At 50.4% G+C, this 19,031-nt stretch overlaps 1 protein-coding gene across 1 annotated transcript in view; it reads right to left on the bottom strand.

Annotated features, from left to right (window-relative positions):
- Window positions 1-759: 759 nt before the first annotated feature.
- Window positions 760-19,031, bottom strand: part of LOC146187967 (retinol dehydrogenase 14-like) — a 138,672-nt gene continuing 120,400 nt past the window's right edge. Inside the window, exon 6 of the mRNA XM_084604965.1 lies at window positions 760-2,165. Within this exon, the coding sequence (XP_084461091.1) occupies window positions 1,998-2,165 (168 nt within the window). The 3' untranslated portion in view covers window positions 760-1,997. The remainder of the gene's footprint in view (window positions 2,166-19,031) is intronic.

Genomic DNA, 19,031 nt, shown 5'->3' with positions numbered 1-19,031 from the left:
CTCCTATATGTACTGAAAAGTTGGCTAATTTGTTTGCATGACAGGATCTATGTCCTGAAAGAACATGCTACAAAACACAGGCCGGGGAGTAAAACAAGAAACAGTGCTTGTGAGCAAGCCGACGGCGCTCACACTTGATTCACAGCATTAACAAGTTAATTTGGCATAACACAACTGCGTTCTCGATGGTAATGCGTCGTTTCGAAGCCAAAGCTGTCGTAATGTAGTTATAAATATACTGCAGCCATGTACAGTGTGAAGGCATTAAAGCTACGTGTGTGCTGGTCGCTCCATGCTTTCGCGCCGCGTGTAGCAGATGAGGCGCCCGGCAAAGAGCAAGAGTATAGTGCCTAGAATATACTGGTATATTCTAGGCACTATAGCAAGAGTAAAGTATCAAGGGGCTTTAAGCAAGAGTCGACCGCAGCCCCGCTAGTTCTCGCGACCGCCACTTGGGACAGGCTCCTCCGCTGGGCGGTATGGGGAGCTGTGAAACTGAGTTCGTTCTAGTAACGTTGGTTGTGGCTGCGGGAGTTTTAAAGCCACGAGGCCAGTCTATTGGCTGATCATGACAGTCATTTATGTACCTTGGCTTATGTGTCTTTTTTCATGTTTTGATCAGAGTTTCCATTCTTGTTACGTCGTGTGCCAAAGCCAGGGAATAAAGAAAAACAATCCTGGGCGTGGCGCAGTGGTATAGCGCTGGGCTGGGAATCCAAGGGATGGAGGTGCGAGTCCCCGTTGGAAGACAAGGTTTATAATATATTTTTATTTATCAATTCAATCGTGATTGGACATAAGACTTCTGGTTGGTCATTTTGAATTTACCGGCTGGCGACGTCACTTCTCTGTCGACCAATCAGGTGCGGCGCTCGCGCATGCAGCTTTTGTTGACGACAGTATGAGCCGTTTAAGGTTTTCGCCTTAAAAACTCTGATCCACCTTCCTTATGGCCTTCGGTACCTGCGCATGAGGCGGCTACCACCTTCATTTTATTGCATAACTTGCGTTGCTACCTTGCTATCATGTGTATATTTGCGGAGAATTGTCTTCCCTGATTGAAGTGAGTCCGTGCTCCGAGTTACTCAATGTTCTGCCTTACTGCACTCATGTGGAGTAATTTTGATGACACATTGTTTTAATCACGATTTGGTTAAGTATATATTGAGCTATGATGTGTGCGGTATTGATTTCTTGCATTTCCAATTAGTTTATGCTTCCGATGCAGAATTTAAAACTTATAGTTAACTTGTGCGCATTATAACTAAATGTTTTTTGGCAAGGCTTTAGTGATGTTCGCGCCGGCACTTCTTACCTTTAACTTCTAAGCTTCTCCGATATCTTAGCGTGACAATTTATGCGCACTCTTTCTGGCTATATGAGTGCGTCTTCGTTAGCAGCAAATGTAGCTAGCAGACTTAGACTACCACTGTTCCACTAAAAACTTTACTTGGGATGAACGTAGCTGTAGCAGCATGCAGCAGCAAGTAACTGCTATAGTTCGTATTGAGGAGTGTGAAAGGGATAGTACACCTCCTACTCAAAAATATAGCTTCTGAGGCAAAATATATTCAAGAAATCGCCTGGCTTATTTATGCTGCATAACGGGGGGGTCTACGAGACGTCCACCTGCCAAGTGAAGTTAAGCAGATCCCCACGCCGGACATTATTCGCTATCATAATACTCCTGATGCCATCTTCTTATTTTTGCGCACTGAGTAGGTACCGATAACAACAATTACAGGATTGCGCCTAAGCCCGCTTAACAGCAGAAAGGCGAAAGCCCGAAAGCATTTCTATTTAAGCGCAGTGGTTCGGACTGCAAACTTGTTGCTCGCGGCCCCTTATCTGCGCACTGTTCTTTGCAGTCCCATTTGAAAAGGCCGATGAGATTAGTAGGCCCCGCAAATTTTCTGCAATGGCCTTAGACTGCTTATGACCAATGATTTAACGTAAATTGAATAAAGTGATGATGTATAAGCAGAGCCAGGTTGCCGTCACGAGAGGCCAGTTATTCTCTCAGAGATCTCCCACAGGCTGTGCGCGTCTTCTGATTTCCCGGGAGCGCCTGACGGCTCGCAATCAGCGAACATCTTCCCGCTGACGCCTTCCACATCTTCCGAGACAGCCAGGTACACTGAGGTCTGAGCACCATCCTCAACATTCTGCAAAGGAAAAGAGGAGTTGCATAGATTGATCATCCCCGAAAAAACTAAATATGTAATGCCTGCCCTAAGCGTATACAAAAAATACGGACTCTGTATATTATTTCGGATATTTCACTTATGAACAATACGCACAGAGCGTATCCTTTCCTTCCCGCCGTATGTGTTATAATCACCCTGTGTTTTATACAACCTACTACCAAACGCTCTACTCGCAACATTGCTCTATCACCTTTTCCATATACAGTTGCCAGCTTGCTGCACCGGCAGAATTTCGAAATTCTTTCGGTAGCCACAGAAGCCAGCTCTGAGCTTTTCACTGCCACATTGTGCCAGTACTAAAATACTCTTTCCGTATCAACCGCTGCTCAAGTGTACGATATATTTCTCAATACTTTAGCTCATACTATACCTTTTATTCAGCCTTTAGCAACGCTTCACACAGATTGCATGCGCTTTCCTGAGGCTCGGTTTGATAAACGATTTTACCCCACCCCCTTGTATGCACATCAACCTTTAGTCACATTGAATACAGAAGTATATAGATAAACTGTTTAGGTAATCATAGTCTTTAGCTCAAAGAAATAAGCGCCAAAGGACAGCCGTAGAAATCCGTCTTGTGTTGAGGTGTTTTGGCAGACCATTCAAAATACACGGTGCGGCTGACCGGCTATCCTACTCAGAAAGAGGAATTAAATAGACAGTGGCCAACTTATTTCAGTAAGATGAAGTCCTTTATATGTAGGTACGAAAGAACAGATGTAAAAGAGATATGATTAAGCGCAGAATAGCAAATAGTTACAAGGTAGCTCTGCTTGACAACGTTATATATACAACCATCTGCTGGCTCCAATAAGCGTCTAGCAAAAAAGCGGCTGCAGTGCCGCATACAGAAACGAGTGGCAAGACCATCACTATTTAGGTAGTGTAGAATGAGCTTCATGAAGAAGTGGCAGACTTGTAGTGATGTTTGGCAGTTTTATATACAGAAAAAGTCGTTCGTGCAATGCGAAAGCTGCCAATATTTCGAATTACCATGCGACCTGGTGAAAACAAAAGGCGATGTTAAATTATGCGGACGAGTCGATAGCTAGTAGCTAGCACACTGGTGCTGCTATGACGCATATTGTTTGATGCACGCAAAAAGAAGGGAACTTTCTAGTACACCGTTAACAAGTAGAAAGCGATGGCATTACAGACCTTCTACGCATACATAGCTAGACATAAGGACGTCAACAGAACTAAACAAAGAACTGTCCAAGCGCTTTTACTACGACCGCTGCGCCCAGGAGGGACGGACGGACGGATGGACGGATGGACGGATGGACGGATGGACGGACGGACGGACGGACGGATGGATGGATGGATGGATGATTGTTCAGAGCATCACCTTTGAAGCCGGGTTGTGATAGTCCTCACCATGCTCAACCTTTCTTTTTTATGCTTTTTAATTTAGAGAACTCTTCAACTTATTTATCTTAATGTTTGATCGGGGTTAGCTTAAAATACCCGTGTTTAATTCCGATTTAGCTTACATGCTATTTAGCCACGCCCCGCCGAGGTGGGGCAGTCGGTTTTTCTGCATGTTGCTGTCTTTTCCTGAGGAAAAGTGTAGGCATAGCAGTGAAGCAAGTAAGTTTCGTCGTGTGCGACATCAAGTACGAAACCTGTGCGGTTAGGGTGGTGGTCCTGTATGCACCAACGACACGAAAAGAACGGCGCGACTTTTTTGAGCAGTTGGTGCCTTTCCTTGAATGCAGTCGTGCGCTTATATTTTTCGGAGATTTCAACTGTGTTGTAGATGCTAAGGATCGTTCGAATAGAAATGTTGGAAAAGACCAAAGTGCCGAATTGCTGAAGTGTGTCCTCAATGAGTGCAGCTTAGAGGACGTAACAGCCCTGGTGATTGGTGAGAAACGCGTGCATTTCACACATTTTCAAGGTAGTAGTCACGCGCGACTTGACAGAATATATGTATCGCCAGAGTTTTCGCCTACCTGTGAACAGTATGAAGTGAAGCAAGTGTCATTTAGTGACCATTACTTAGTTACGGTTGCGCTGGGCGGAACGAAGCAGTGTAAATCAAAAATGAAGTTAGACTTAAAGAAAATAAACTCGAAGCTTACAGAAGACGAACTATTTTTAAGAAAAGTTAAGTAAAGCATTGATATTTTTTATGAGAGCGAAACAGGCTGTATTGAATCCTGGGAACGATTTAAAGAGGAGGTTAAAATGAATGCAATTGAGCGCTCTTCCATTATTAAGTATGAGGAAAAGAAAAAGAAAAGCAACTGCAAGAGCTCTTAAAATATTTAGGGCGTGAAGAAGAACGAGTGCCGGGTATGTTCATGCAAGATATAAAAGGCATCAAAGTTAGGCTAGCAGCTTTGGATGCCCAGAAGTACAGAGGAGCTGCGATAAGAGCGCGCACGGAAAAATGGCTTGGTGGCGAGACGCCAACAAAACGCGCCCTCGCTGATAAAAAACGATATGCGCGCGCGAACGAGATAACGGTTATTGAATACAAGGGGCACAGGCATGATGAGCATGACGGAATTACGAGCGCCTTCGTGGAGCATTACCGAGAGCTGTTTTTGAGCAAAGCACCAAGTGAAGAAGGGTTTAGAGATAACTTTTTGCCTCTGATGCCAATATTAGGCAAAGAAGTTACTGAAGAGTTAGAGAACGAAATAAGTGTGGAGGAAATAGAAAAGGCCATTGATGAATTGAATGTCGGAAAGTCCCCGGGTCCAGATGGTTTGAGTCCGGCCTTTTACAAGAGCCTTAAAAGTGAGTTATCTATCATGATCTATAGACCAACACCGTGTTTACAAACAAAGGCCCCCTTTGCCTCTAGTCGGCACCCCTAGTCGGCTCTCGGTGCCGCAGCCGACTAGGGGTGAAAAATAGGGTTAGCGTCCATAGGAATACATGGAACCGAAATATTCCAAAGCAGTTTCCTCATTTCACGGGGCACCTGTGATGTCGTTATTCGGTACGAAGCAACTATGAACATCCTAGAACAGATAGTAAAAATATGAAATCTCATTACCGAGGCGAAGTATTTTTAATATACCGCGGGACATGTGGGGGTACAAGTTGGGAGGGCGACCCGTATAAATACATGTAAACCAAACTTACCGGAACATTTTTCTCATTTCGCAGAGCATCAGAAGTGGTGGCCGGTCGTTAAACGTTGACCAACGCTTTGAAGAAGTGTGTGATAAAGTATGGTGCGTCTATACGGAGGCAGTCTACTTCTAAAACTCCCCGAATAATCTGTGTTATGAATCCAGACACCGCCAAAAGGCAAGCTGGGTGTACCGAATCGCACAGTTTTGCTTACAGTCTGATATGCTGCCCCATAAGGTAAATAAGCTTGATAATACTGTCGCTCCAGGGATATGTGATATACAGACTTACATTTAAAAAGCAGTTGTCAAACGCCATACGACAATATGAGCCGAATGAGATTCGCGCATTGCAGTAGACGACATAGCAGCTGGCGATACCCACCGCGGCCGCATCCAGCTCCGGAGCGTCTGCTAGCGACAGCGGTGGTGCATGGTTGTCTGCAACTGTGCGCGGTCAGTTTATCGTGCTGTGAGCGGTCCCGCAAATCGTCAGACTTGCGTTGCTTGCAAGAGAATGTAGTGTGGCATGCAACATGACATCGAGGCGTCGTACAAAACGTTCACCAAAAAATGAGAAGGGTTGACTCTGCTGAACCGAGCAAAATGTTGCGGTAAGTTGTGTTTACATGTATTTCTATGGGTCGCCCTCTCAAGTCGCACCCCGATACGTTTCGCGGTGTTTTAAAAATACTTCACCGCGGTAATGAGATTTCACACTTCCACGATCTGTTCCAGGGCGTTCATGGTTGCTCTGTACGGAATAACGATATCACAGGTGCCCCGTGAAATTAGAAAACTGCTTTGGGATGTTTAGTTTCCATGTATTCCTATGGGCGCTAAGCCTAGTTTTCACCCCCAGTCGGACCACGCTGGCGATAAAAGCGCTACCGCATCGTGCTTACGTCACATATCGGTGTTGGTCTATAGGCTTTTCAAGGAGTGCTTTGATGGGGGTTATCTGCCAACGTCGTTTAGCAACGCGCATACGGTCTTGGTTCCCAAGACTGATGAGCCAGCTATGCTTTTAAAAGATACAAGCTATAGACCGATCACGTTAACTAATGTTGATTATAAAATTCTGATGAAGGTGTTAGCTAAGAGATTGCAATACATTATAAAAGATATTGTTGGACCTCATCAAACATGTGGAATAAAGACCAGAAGCATATTTAATAATATTCATGTAGCGCGTAGTGTGTTCGAGTGCTGCGATGCTCTAAACAGGAGAGTGGCCATGGTTCAAGTTGATTTCGAAAAAGCATTTGATCGTGTGTCTCATGAAATATTGTACTGTTTGTTGGAACATATTGGTGTTGGTGCCGTTGTATTGAAAGGAGTTAAAATGGCTTATGCATGTTGTTCTACACGCCTTATGATTAACAAAGTGTTATCTGAAAGAATTGATGTAAGAGCATCTGTGCGGCAGGGATGTGCACTGTCTCCTCTCCTCTTTGCTATATATTTGGAACCATTGTGTAGAATGGTAACTGCTAACTAATACATCCGTGGTTTTAAGCTGGGAGTATGTGAAGTGAAAATATTGGCATACGCTGATGATGTGGCGCTTTTTTCTGAAGATCGCGAAAGCGTTTCGGAAGCTTTGAATGTAACACAACGGTATTGCAGGCAGACTGGTAGTGCTGTTAATTTAAAGAAAAGTCTCGGACGGGGAATGGGAAGAGGAACCGGAAATTTTCTGTGGAGCAAGATGGGCTACAAAGCCCGGAGTTTATTTGGGAGTCCCATTGTACAAATACGGGGAAAATACGAATTGCTGGAATAAAAAAGCGGAAGAAATACGGGAAAGGACGAAAGGATAGATTGGACGTAAGCTCTCTATTTTCGCCCGTGCGACTGTATGCAATACCTTTTTGGTGGCAAGAATAATGTATTTACTTCAAGTATTGTATTGTGCTCGAAGCAATATACAAAGGTTCCATCGTGTATTTGCGGTCTTCATTTGGTCGTCCAACTGGGAACGAATTAGCAGAGATAATCTCTTTGGACGAGTTAAAGACGGAGGGTTGTCTCTAATGCATCTATATGTGCGGCAGAGGGTTTTAAGGTTTTGTTTCCTACGTGACCAAAAAGATGCATTCCTGAGAACCTTTATGCAAATCATGCTATCCAGTGCAATTCCATAGTTTATAGCCTCTTCATGCACTGCTCGGTGATACACTGTGTCACGCTTCCTGCGAGAAGTGGTGTGGTCGTGCAAGTTTTTGCGCGTGAGGTACTCTGTAGAGTATTTAGCGACGGTACCACCTAAGCGGCTGTACAAGGATGTTATTTCACAATTGTTCCCAGCTCCTTTGTACAGAACCTTATACTCTGAAGGCCCAGGGAAAGACGTTCTCAAGCGAGTTAAAAACATGACTGTTGCACCGGGCTTAAAACCGTTCTTTTTTAAATTGCATACAGAAACCCTCCCAGTCAAAACATGGCTGGAAGAAAAGGGCCTTTTTGTACCTTAGGGCTCAAACTGTCTACTATGTAGGAAACCTGGAACAGTTGAGCACGTGTTCCTGGATTGTTGGGATGCGGTGTTTTACTGGGATTTGTTACAAAGGACACTTAAAAAAGACCTGCCATTGACGGCACGTGGAATTCGGTACCTGACAACTGTTAATGATGATTTTAAGTATGACCTCATCATGCTATTGGGCCTTCACAGTATTTGGAGGAGTAGGATTGCTTGTAGACACTGTGGTGTCGATGCACGATCTGTATGTGATTATTTTGTTGAACAAGTGTATGAACTGAAAGAAATTTTGAAGCAGCAAGACGCTGCGGAGAAGGTATTGAGTCTGATGGGCGAATTTGTGGTAATGAAAGTCCATTAGACACGGTTGTCAGCCAAGGGGCATGGCAACCACGATCTTTTACTGATGTATTTGTACCAATTCATGCAATAAAGAAAAAAAAGCCGGGGTGGTGCAGTGGTAAGACGCCCGACTACTGTGCCGGAGCACCCGGGTTCGAATCCGACCACGGCAGCTGCCTTTCCATGGAGGCGAAACGAAGTGGCGTCCGAAGTGGCGTCCAAGCCCGAGGAAGTGCGACGCCTGGAGGACTGCGAACAGCAGGCCATTATGCTTGCACTGCGGTGAGGCCGGCCACATTCTACGCCACTGCCCGTACCGACGAATCGGCCTCCGCGGATTTGCAGTCGACGCCCCACGACCCCGCATCGGTGAACGACCTTTAAAAATTGAGAACTACCTACGTAGCGGTGAGTTGGCGCCACAAACCCGTCGATTCAGGTCCCCATCGCCGTACAGGACCCGCTTTTCGTTGCCAGGCCGCAGCTACGATGACAGTGTGCGAGGAAGGTGCCCAACCCCTCGTAGGAGAAATTAAAGGTAGCAACCTTTGGAGGTGAGGTTGCTACACGGCGAACTAACAAATATCCTCCACCGCGACGACGAGTAATGACGACGCCGCAATGACGCCCACATTACTTGTGAAGACGTCTTCGGCACGCCCAGACTTCTAGGTGACACCGCCGCTACGCCCGACGTCAACATCCAAGACGACACGACCAAACTTCAAGCTACCACTGCCGCTCAGCGAAGTGATGACGGTGTGCCCCGGCCACGACTTCAGCACGAGACGAAGCAGAGATCGAACACCGAAGCCAACGTGGAATACTAGGACGCGAACAAACGACCTTGAGATTGCTGTCGACGGACGCACGGTTACCGCCCTAGTGGACACCGATGTCGACTACTCTGTCATCAGTGGAGCTTACGCCCCCCAGCTCAAGAAAGTGACAACCACTTGGGACGGGGCGCTAATCCGCACGGCTGGTGGTAAACTTATTACGCCGTCGGGGCGATGCACCACAAGGGTTACAGTAAACAGACGTACCTACCCTACCAGCTTCGTCGTCCTACAGCACTGTTCCCGCGATGTAAGGCCGCACTGAAAAGCGACTCGCACGTGGAGTCGAGCTGGCGGTCGAGCCCCCCACGCGCCGAGGCCAAGGAGCGAGCGCTGTTGTTTTTTTTTCTCCTTTTCTCCCCTTTTCTTGGGCGCGGGCGCGCGGGATGCCGGGTTTGTTTCGTCCTTTCGCCCCGAGGCGTCGCCAAGAAGCGAACGACAGACGCATCCAATTATCAGCCAGGAACAACAGTGGCACGCTTCTGCGAACCACTTTACAGCCAGATCGTCCAGCGATTTCCCGCAGTGGCGCCAAGCATGGGTGCAGGGTGACGCCGTTAATGAAGCTTTTTGCACTGCCACAAGCGCTCGCTAAATGTCCTGCAGAAGGCGACAATAGGCGCGGCACTTAGCACCCATGCTGCGGCCCATCGGGTGCGAGCAATGGCGACGCTACAGTGCTCTGGGACAGTGCCCCCCCCCCTTTTCCTCGAACGGGACGGCTGGATGGCCTAGTCTCTAGAGCCCCCCGCGGCGTTTCTTTCACAAAGGCGCCAGCTGCAAGGTCGCGTCGCAAACACGCTGAGGAGGGGAGGGAAAGACAGACACTGTGTGAGAGGGTTTGGGGACCAGCGAGTGGAAAGAGTGCGTGTTTTGAATGTTGTATTTTTATTTGAAGTAATTAAGAACCTGGGTCCGAGATTATTCCCAACCCACTGGGGTTGTGGCATGTTTTTAAATAATTTGATTGGCTGCTTCATTTTCGGGGCGGATCACCTAAGGTGACCGCCCTTGGGTCTTTGTTGATGTCTGGTATCAAAAAGCGGTCCTCGGACCATGTTCGAGAGTCAAGATTGAGGCTCCGTGCTTAGCACGTATTTACAGTCCCTAGGCTTTAACCGAAATGCTCGGGAGAAAAGTAAGGGCTTGTAGAGTGACTTCTCTGTGTGAGAGTCAATTTTGTTTTAAGTTGCAGTTGTCTGTGTGACTCTTGTTACTGTAACTTACAGTTTGCCAATGTAAACTATTTTGCTTCTGTAAATCTATATCTCCTCCTGACCATCATCAGATCATCGTCTTCTGCTTCTCTACCTGCCGAAGACAGCAGATAAACATCACTGGCGCAGTCGACAGGATTCCGCAACCCTACCACAAAGCAGCAAGCAACAAGGCCTCGGGAAGCAGCAGCGGCAGCCAAAGGACGACTGTGCAAGCTACCTGCCGAGGACGACCAGCCAAGGCGTGACTCCCGGGCTGTGTGCTACTACCCGCAGCGACGCTGGTGACGGGTGAGTGGGATTTCTCGCGTCTGGTCGAGGTTGGCTTGGCTTGTGCTAGGGAAAGTGAGGTACTAGGCAGTGAGAACGCCAGATATGATTGAAAGCAAGGCTTACGCATATCCCCTGACGGAGGAAGAGCGTCTGGTAATTCGGCAACTTGAATTGAATTTTGAGCGAAAAAAACGGGAAATTATAAGAGAGGAAGAGGGATTGATCAGAGCGCTCATGCGCGAGCATGCCGGCGGCGGAAAGGCTAAAACTGCGTCCGAAGCAACGGAGCAGCGACAGTTAGACCTTGGCCCCGTGGCAGAAAGCATTAGTGCAGTTGAGGGCTGCCCCCCCCCCGGTATTCGGCGAATACAGATAGCCTGGACGAGCGAAGCGTTGCTAGCTCAGGGCTGAGAGCGGCGGAAACTGCTAGTGCAGCCCCACAGGCGCAGCTAGAGGAGCTAGCGTTAGGGGGCGAGACGAACTGCCCGAGAAATGTCGTGGCGCGATTGGAAATGCGCGAAAAAACGGACGAGCCGTTAGCAGGATTGGAGCCCGACAGGAGCGGCGCGGATCCCGCGCACAGAAATTTCGCTTCCGAAGTGCGAGCTGATCAGCCGACGGAGACGGAGTGCGCTCCGTGTGGGGATCTACGCGCAATAGGTGTCGAGGCTGGGCTTACGGTGAGGGCGCCCGCTCCATTTGATACAGACGGCGCAGTAACGGATTCTGGCCAGTTTGATATCTCTGGTCGAGAGAGCGAACACGCTAAACTACAGCGCAATAGTAGCAAGGAGTACGCAGGTGGGCCTTTCAAAATTCGTGTAGGCACGACAGCAGTACGCGGCCTCAGAAAGTCGAGGCCGCCGAAGGTAAGGTGCGACGATGTTTCTGTTTTGGGAAGCAGTCTCCCATCGACGTTCAGTGCAAGGATCTCTAGTGCTGGCGCCGCGAGAGGTGGCAACGATGTGCCGCAGGCGCTAAAGGCCACTGCTACACGACAACGCGGGCGCCGAGGTGCGCACGAGATCTATAGTGTTCCGGCGTATAGCAGCAGGCGCGTGCCCAACTCACTTCGCCAGCGCAGGAAACTGCACGGGCTAGGCTTGTCATTGGAGCCTCCGTACAAATCTTGCGCAAAGTACAGGGACGAAGAAAGCCTCACTGTCCAATTTTGTATCTGGTTGTTTGGCATCGCCATGCTGGCCTCACCAAGCGTGAGGGTTCCTGCTTATCAAACGGGTGGCGTGCACGGAACTGTTTGGCGGCACCAAAAAGGGGTGTAAAGACAGTTGCATGACGGAGCGGGAACTGTGCAGTGGCGTGGGTGTTCCCGCCACCTGCCGTGTTTTGTGATGTGAACGGTGACGCGTGCTACAACTGTGCGCCGCGGGTGGGTGCTTTGTGCTGAAACTCGGACAGTGGTGAACTCTACGTAGCCAACACGCGCTCTTGTAGTGCATTTTTTTTTTCGTGTGTCTTTACATGTGCCTCATGTATAGCAAATATAGGGCGCACTGCTGTGCGCAATACAGGATGTGGCGGGCTGTCATGAAGAACTTTCGTGTCTTCAGTGCCATTGTTTGTATTGGTTTTATTTCCCGACTTCGAGTGTACGGTTTCCCTCAGTGGGGACGGATATAGGTGCGCTGTAGCCTGGCGAAATGGTCGCCTGAGGGGGAATGTTGCGGCCTGTGTTTTTGTTTTGTGTAAATGAGCGGATTCCAAGCTCATTTACCCTCTTACGAGGGACGTGTAAGGCCGCAATGAAAAGCGACTCGCACGTGGAGCCGAGCTGGCGGTCGAACCCCCCACGCGCCGAGGTCAAGGAGCGAGCGCTGTTGTTTTTTTCCTTCTGTCCCCTTTTCTCCCATTTACTTGGGCGCAGGCGCGCGGGCGCGCGGGAGGCCGGGTTTTTTTCGTCCTTTCGCCCTCAGGCGTCGCCAAGAAGCGAACGACAGACGCATCCAATTATCAGCCGGAAACAACAGTGGCACGCTTCTGCGAACCACTTTACGGCCAGCTTGTCCAGCGATCTCCCGCAGTGGCGCCAAGCATGGGTGCAGGGAGACGCCGTTAATGAAGCTTTTTTTCACTGCCACAAGCGCTCGCTAAATGTTCTGCAGAAGGCGACAATAGGCGCGGCACTTAGCCCCCACGCAGCGGCCCATCGGGTGTGAGCAATGGCGACGCTACAGTGCTCTGGGACAGTGCCCCCATTTTTCCTCGAACGGGACGGCTCGATGGCCTAGTCTCCAGAGCCCCCCGCGGCGTTTCTTTCACAAAGGCGCCAGCTGCAAGGTCGCGTCGCAAACACGCTGAGGAGGGGAGGGAAAGACAGGCGCCGTGTGAGAGGGTTTGGGGACCAGCGAGTGGAAAGAGTGTGTGTTTTGAATGTTGTATTTTTATTTGAAGTAATTAAGGACCTGGGTCCAAGATTATTCCCAACCCACTGGGGTTGTGGCATGTTTTTAAATAATTTGATTGGCTGCTTCATTTTCGGGGCGGATCACCTATGGTGACCGCCCTTGGGTCTTTGTTGATGTCTGGTATCAAAAAGCGGTCCTCGGACCATGTTCGAGAGTCAAGATATAGGCTCCGTGCTTAGCACGTATTTACAGTCCCTAGGCTTTAACCGAAATTCTCGAGAGAAAAGTAAGAGCTTGTAGAGTGACTTCTCTGTGTGAGAGTCTATTTTGTTTTAAGTTGCAGTTGTCTGTGTGACTCTTGTTACTGTAACTTACAGTTTGCCAATGTAATCTATTTTGCTTCTGTAAATATTGTGAGCCTTCTGTGGATGTTCTTTACTTTGTACATGCCATGATCTTCCTCTTTCATTTGTACATACCATCATCATCGTCCCGCGGCGCCGGCTCCGGCACGCGCCTGGGTTTTGTCACCGGATTAAAACGCTAGACAAGGCATCGCTGGCCTTGCCGTCACGACCTTGCCGTCTCAACCTAGCCTTCTTTCACAAGTGGTGGAGGTCGAATTCGATCCCCTTGCTGCCTCTCGCTGGAGCTACGTTCCGGTCGCAGTTTGGCAACTACCACCATAATCATGTCCACCGAGAGCAATCCCAACCCGGCCGGACCCTCTACCTCAGCTGCACCGATGCCTCCGACTCTGCCCACACGTCAACGCGACCCACCGCTGTTCGCTGGTCGTCGTGACGAAGACGTGGATGACTGGCTTGGCACATATGAACGCTGCAGTGCCTATAACCGGTGGGACGATGCTTTAAAATTCCTCAACGTTTCGTTCTATCTAATTGAGGTCGCCAGAAACTGGTTCATTAATCGCGAACCCCACACCATTAACTGGACCACTTTCAAACAGCAATTCCGCCAATACTTCGCCGACCGGGCAGTTCGGACTGAGATCGCGAGAAACAAGCTCGCTTCCCGCCTTCAAGGTCCCGATGAATCATATGCGTCTTACATAGAGGCTGTTCTTGCACTTTGTCGGCGCATTAGTCCCACCATGACGGATCCTGAACGTGTGCACCACATCTTAAAAGGGATCAATGCTATGGCATATCACACCTTAGTTGCCCAGAATCCTTCAAGTGTTGACTCAATTATTACGACCTGTCAACGCCTCGACCAGCTGCAGTCCTCTCGATTACAGAACGGTTTCGCAACTGGTCCGACCTCTGCGGACCTTGATCTGCGGGCAATGATTCGAGCAATCATCCGCGAGAAGCTTCAAGCCCTCAATCCTTTCTGTCGACATGGCTGCGATCATTCTTCCGCACCTCCTAATGACGCCGTTCTCCGCAATATGATTAAAGAAGAGTTAGCCACCATCAGCCGCCCTATGACATCCGAACCTTCTGCAATCCGCCCAGCGCCGACCTACGCGCACGTCGCTGCATCCCCCCCTTCTTTGGTTCCCCCGCCCCAACCAGCACCAACATATTGTAGCGTGTGCAACAGCAGCCGCTAGGCGGCAGCTCATCGAGTCTCGTGCGCGGACTGGAAGAAGTGGTCTCGTGGCGTTCGAGAAGAAGCTGAAGTCGGCTGCTGTCTCTCAGTGTTCTCTCTGGACCTACTCTTCTGTGCCTTCTAGGTCAACCCCCCCTATTAAAACCAACCTTCTGGTTACGGGCCTAAACGGCTACGTGACACTGGTGGAGGTGAGGCCTTGAATTACATGTCTCGGGCCTCTCGCAGCCGCTCATCGAGTCCCAACCGGCTTCCGCTCGTGTCGACACCCGTTCATCGCTGCAGCCGTCGCCTCCGAGGTCTGGCGCCGGAATTTGCCCCTCTACCTGAACCGACGCCAGCTGATCAGCAGTTCGAGACTTCTGTAATGGCACAGGCAAGTCAGCACCAGTTGCTGCTTCAGCAGCCTCGTACGCCCCCCAGTTTCCATGGCGCTACTGGGGAAGATGTCGACGACTGGATCGACCAGTTCGAGCGAGTGGCGCAATTCAATCAGTGGAGCCCCGCTCAGAAGCTGCACAATGTGTACTTCGCCCTTGAGGACTGCGCCAAAACATGGTATGAGAATAGGGAAGCCAGTCTTCAAAGCTGGGATTCCTTTCGCCAGCAGCTGCGGGACACTTTTTCCAGCCATGACCGCCGTGATCGCGCACGCCGCCTCCTAGAAGCTCGTGTCCAACTACCAAACGAGAGCGTGGCCATGTTCGCTGAGGACGTGACGCGTCTTTGCCGACGGGCTGATCCCGACATGACGGAATCAGCGAAGTTGCGCCACCTGATGCAGGGCGTAAAAGAACCCCTCTTCGCTGGTCTGGTTCGGAGTCCACCTCAAACCGTCGCGGACTTCATCAATGAAGCTACCCTCATTGAGCGAGCCCTGCAGCAAAGATACCGGCGCACGGAGTCTGCCTGTGGTCAGCCCTTCAGCAGTGTGGCCACATTGAACGGATCCACTGACGATCACTCTCTGCGTGAGCTGATCCGCGAGGTAGTTCGCGAGGAGCTCCTCAAGTTCAACCTTGGATCGCCTAACCCGACTGCCGTGGCTGTCACCGAAGCCGTGCGGGAAGAAATACGTCAGACATTGTCCCCGCCTGAGTCACCGTCGGAGCCACGTTCTATGAACTACGCAGCGGCTCTTCGTCGGCCTGCAGTGCCTCCTGCGCAACAGCTTCGATTCGAAGCACAGCCGCCACCCACTTTGCAGCCACCGTTCTACCAACCGTCCTTCCAGCCGCCATACCAGCAGAGCCTCGTCATACAGCCGTCCGCTCCTCAGCCACTATACTACCAGCCTTCCTACCAGCCACCGCCCCAGCAGAGCCCCGTCATGCAGCCACCGGTTCGGAAGACAGACGTCTGGCGCACTCCTCGCCAACGGCCGCTGTGCTACCACTGTGGAGAACCCGGCCACTTGTACCGTCGTTGTCCATACCGTGAGCTCGGTCTTCGGGGTTTTTCTCGGGATTCCCCGCGTCCCCGGGTCGGCGAACGCCCTCCAGAAATCGAGGAGTACCTCGCAACCCGTGCAACCCCTTCAGGCAACCGTACACAGTCTTCTCCCGCGCGCTACTCGTCACCTAGCCGCCGTGATTTTAATGATGCGCCGAGGCGCCGGTCGCCAAGCCCACACCGGGGAAACTGAAGGCGGCGACCTCAGGGGGGCAGGTTGCTGACGAACGGAACCGATATCCCGAAGTCCCCCCCGTGACGACTCAGTCCGATGCTGTGACTAGGATGCCGCCGCCGCCACATGAATCCGAAACTCCCAATCAACCTCAAGCCGATCAAGTTGTTAGCGCCGACCTTTCCGTTCTCGTCGACGGACACCCAGTAACAGCTTTGGTAGACACCGGAGCAGACTTCTCAATAATAAGCAAAAATTTCGCAGATCGGCTCTCTAAGGTGAAAACTGAATGGCTGGGGCCGCAAATTTGTACTGCTGGCGGTCACCTTATGACGCCGATCGGACGATGCACTGCCCGAGTAACCATCGCCGATTCAGCCTTTGTAGCCGTTTTTGTTATCCTGCCACACTGCTGCAAGGATCTCATACTCGGCATGGACTTTTTACGTGAGCATGGGGCGATTATTAATGTTCCTCGCCGTACTGTAACGTTTTCGACGCCTGAAACGATGACCGCTGACTCAGAAAGACGCCACGCACCTTTACGCATCGTTGACGCGGATGTATTCATGCCGCCGCGTTCGTCTGCTCTCGTCGCAGTCAGGTGCGACGATCAGTCCTGTGCTGCCGGTGTTGCCGAACAGAACATAGAGCTTCTGTTACGTCATGGAGTCTGTGTTGCACGCGGTGTAGTTCATCTGACTAATGGTCTAGCTCACGTACTGATTACGAACTTCGGGAACGAACGGCAACGCATCGCTAAAGGCACCACGGTAGCTTACTTTGAAGGTGTCGCAGAAGCAGCCCACGGCTGCTTTGTTCTTGAGACCAACACGTCTGCCAGCCAAACGCCCAACTTCGACCCTGATGTGAATCCCGCTCTATCACCGGCAGAGAAGGACAGACTCGTTGGGCTACTCTTTCAGTTTCAAGACTGCTTCTCATCCGCCTCCGCGGTTAAACAGGCGCCCTTGACCAAGCACCGCATAATAACCGACGACCGCACCCGACCAGTCAGGCAGAACCCCTACCGAGTGTCACCGCGGGAACGCGAAGTCATTGCTCAACAGGTCGACGAGATGTTAATGACGGTGTCATCCAGCCATCGAGGAGTCCCTGGGCTTCGCCTGTTGTCCTCGTTAAGAAGAAAGACGGAAGTTTAAGGTTCTGTGTGGACTACCGTAAGCTCAATCAGGTCACAAAAAAAGACGTCTACCCGCTGCCACGTATTGATGACTCATTAGACCGGTTGCGCCACGCGCGCTACTTTTCATCGCTTGATCTCAAGAGCGGTTACTGGCAGATCGAAGTCGATGAACGTGATCGCGAGAAGACAGCGTTTGTCACGCCCGATGGACTTTATGAATTCAAAGTCCTACCTTTCGGATTGTGCTCCGCTCCAGCGACATTTCAGCGAATGATGGACGCAGTTCTATCTGGTCTTAAATGGCAGATGTGTCTAGTCTACCTGGACGACGTTGTTGTGTTTTCACCAACGTTCGAGGAACACCTCCAACGTCTCTCCGCTGTGCTACGGGCTATCAGATCTGCCGGCCTCACGTTAAAACCACAAAAGTGTCACTTTGGCTATGAAGAGCTCATGTTCTTGGGCCACGTCGTCAGCCATCGAGGAGTTCGTCCCGATCCCGCTAAAACAGCTGCCGTCACCAAATTCCCTACTCCATGTAACAAGAAGACAGTTCGCCGTTTCTTGGGCCTCTGCGCCTATTACCGCAGATTTATTGAAAACTTTTCACGCATTGCCGCTCCGTTGACACGTCTCACCCGGGATGATGTCACCTTCACCTGGACGGACGAACAGCAAAAGGCATTCGACGAGTTACGGCACCGCTTGCAGACAACACCTGTACTTGCCCATTTCGATGCGAATGCCGAGACTCTGGTCCACACAGATGCCAGCAACGTGGGTCTAGGCGCTGTACTCGTCCAGTGGCAAGACGGTGCCGAGCGAGTTATCGCATACGCAAGCCGGACTTTGTCCCGTGCCGAATCAAACTATTCAACCACCGAAAAAGAATGTCTGGCCGTTGTATGGGCGGTGATGAAATTTCGACCCTATCTTTATGGCCGGCACTTTCGGGTTGTGAGTGACCACCACTCTCTGTGCTGGTTAACAAACTTGCGAGACCCCTCCGGACGCCTTGCACGATGGAGCTTACGGCTACAGGAGTTCGACATGACCATCGTGTATAAGTCTGGACGTCAGCACAACGACGCTGACTGCTTGTCCCGTTCACCTGTCGAGGCTGCGCGGGAAGACGAAGAACCAGACTTTCCCCTTATCGCAGCCGTCGACGCGCTCACTGTTTCGCAGCAGCAACGTAATGATCCGGGTCTCGCACCACTTATTGATTTTCTAGAAGAGCGCACTACAGAAATTCCCCGTCTCTTCGCCAGAACGCATTCGTCGTTTTGCATGCAAAACAATGTTTTATACAAAATCAACTTCGCTCCGACGGGAAGAGATTATCTCCTCGTCGTACCAGAGTCTCTTCGCGAAGAAATCTTACAGGCATGTCATGACGAGCCCACCGCGGGTCACCTGGGGTATGCTCGAACTCTGGCCCGAATTAAGAAGAGTTATTATTGGCCAAACCTTGCGGCCGCAGTACGCCATTACGTGAGAACATGCCATGATTGCCAGCGACGAAAAACACCGCCTGTGAAACCGGCCGGTTTACTACATCCTGTTCAAGTGCCAAGATACCCATTCGAACAAGTTGGCATGGATTTGTTGGGTCCTTTTCCAATTTCTGATTCCGGCAACAGGTGGATAATTGTCGCTACAGATTACCTTACGCGTTACGCTGAAACGAAGGCCCTCCAGCGTGGTACGGCAATCGAAGCAGCGAAATTTTTCATCGAACGCATAGTCCTCAGGCACGGCGCCCCGAGAGTTATAATAACGGACCGAGGCACTGCTTTCACTGCCAAGCTACTGGAATCTGTCATGCAGCTAAGCGGCACTACCCATCGCAGGTCAACAG

Source organism: Amblyomma maculatum, chromosome 5 (assembly GCF_055883805.1).
Source record: "Amblyomma maculatum isolate TAMU_Amacu chromosome 5, ASM5588380v1, whole genome shotgun sequence".
NCBI classification, from domain to species: Eukaryota; Metazoa; Arthropoda; class Arachnida; order Ixodida; family Ixodidae; genus Amblyomma; species Amblyomma maculatum.
Note: the sequence above shows the minus strand (reverse complement) of the source record. Positions and strands in the feature narration are given on the sequence as shown.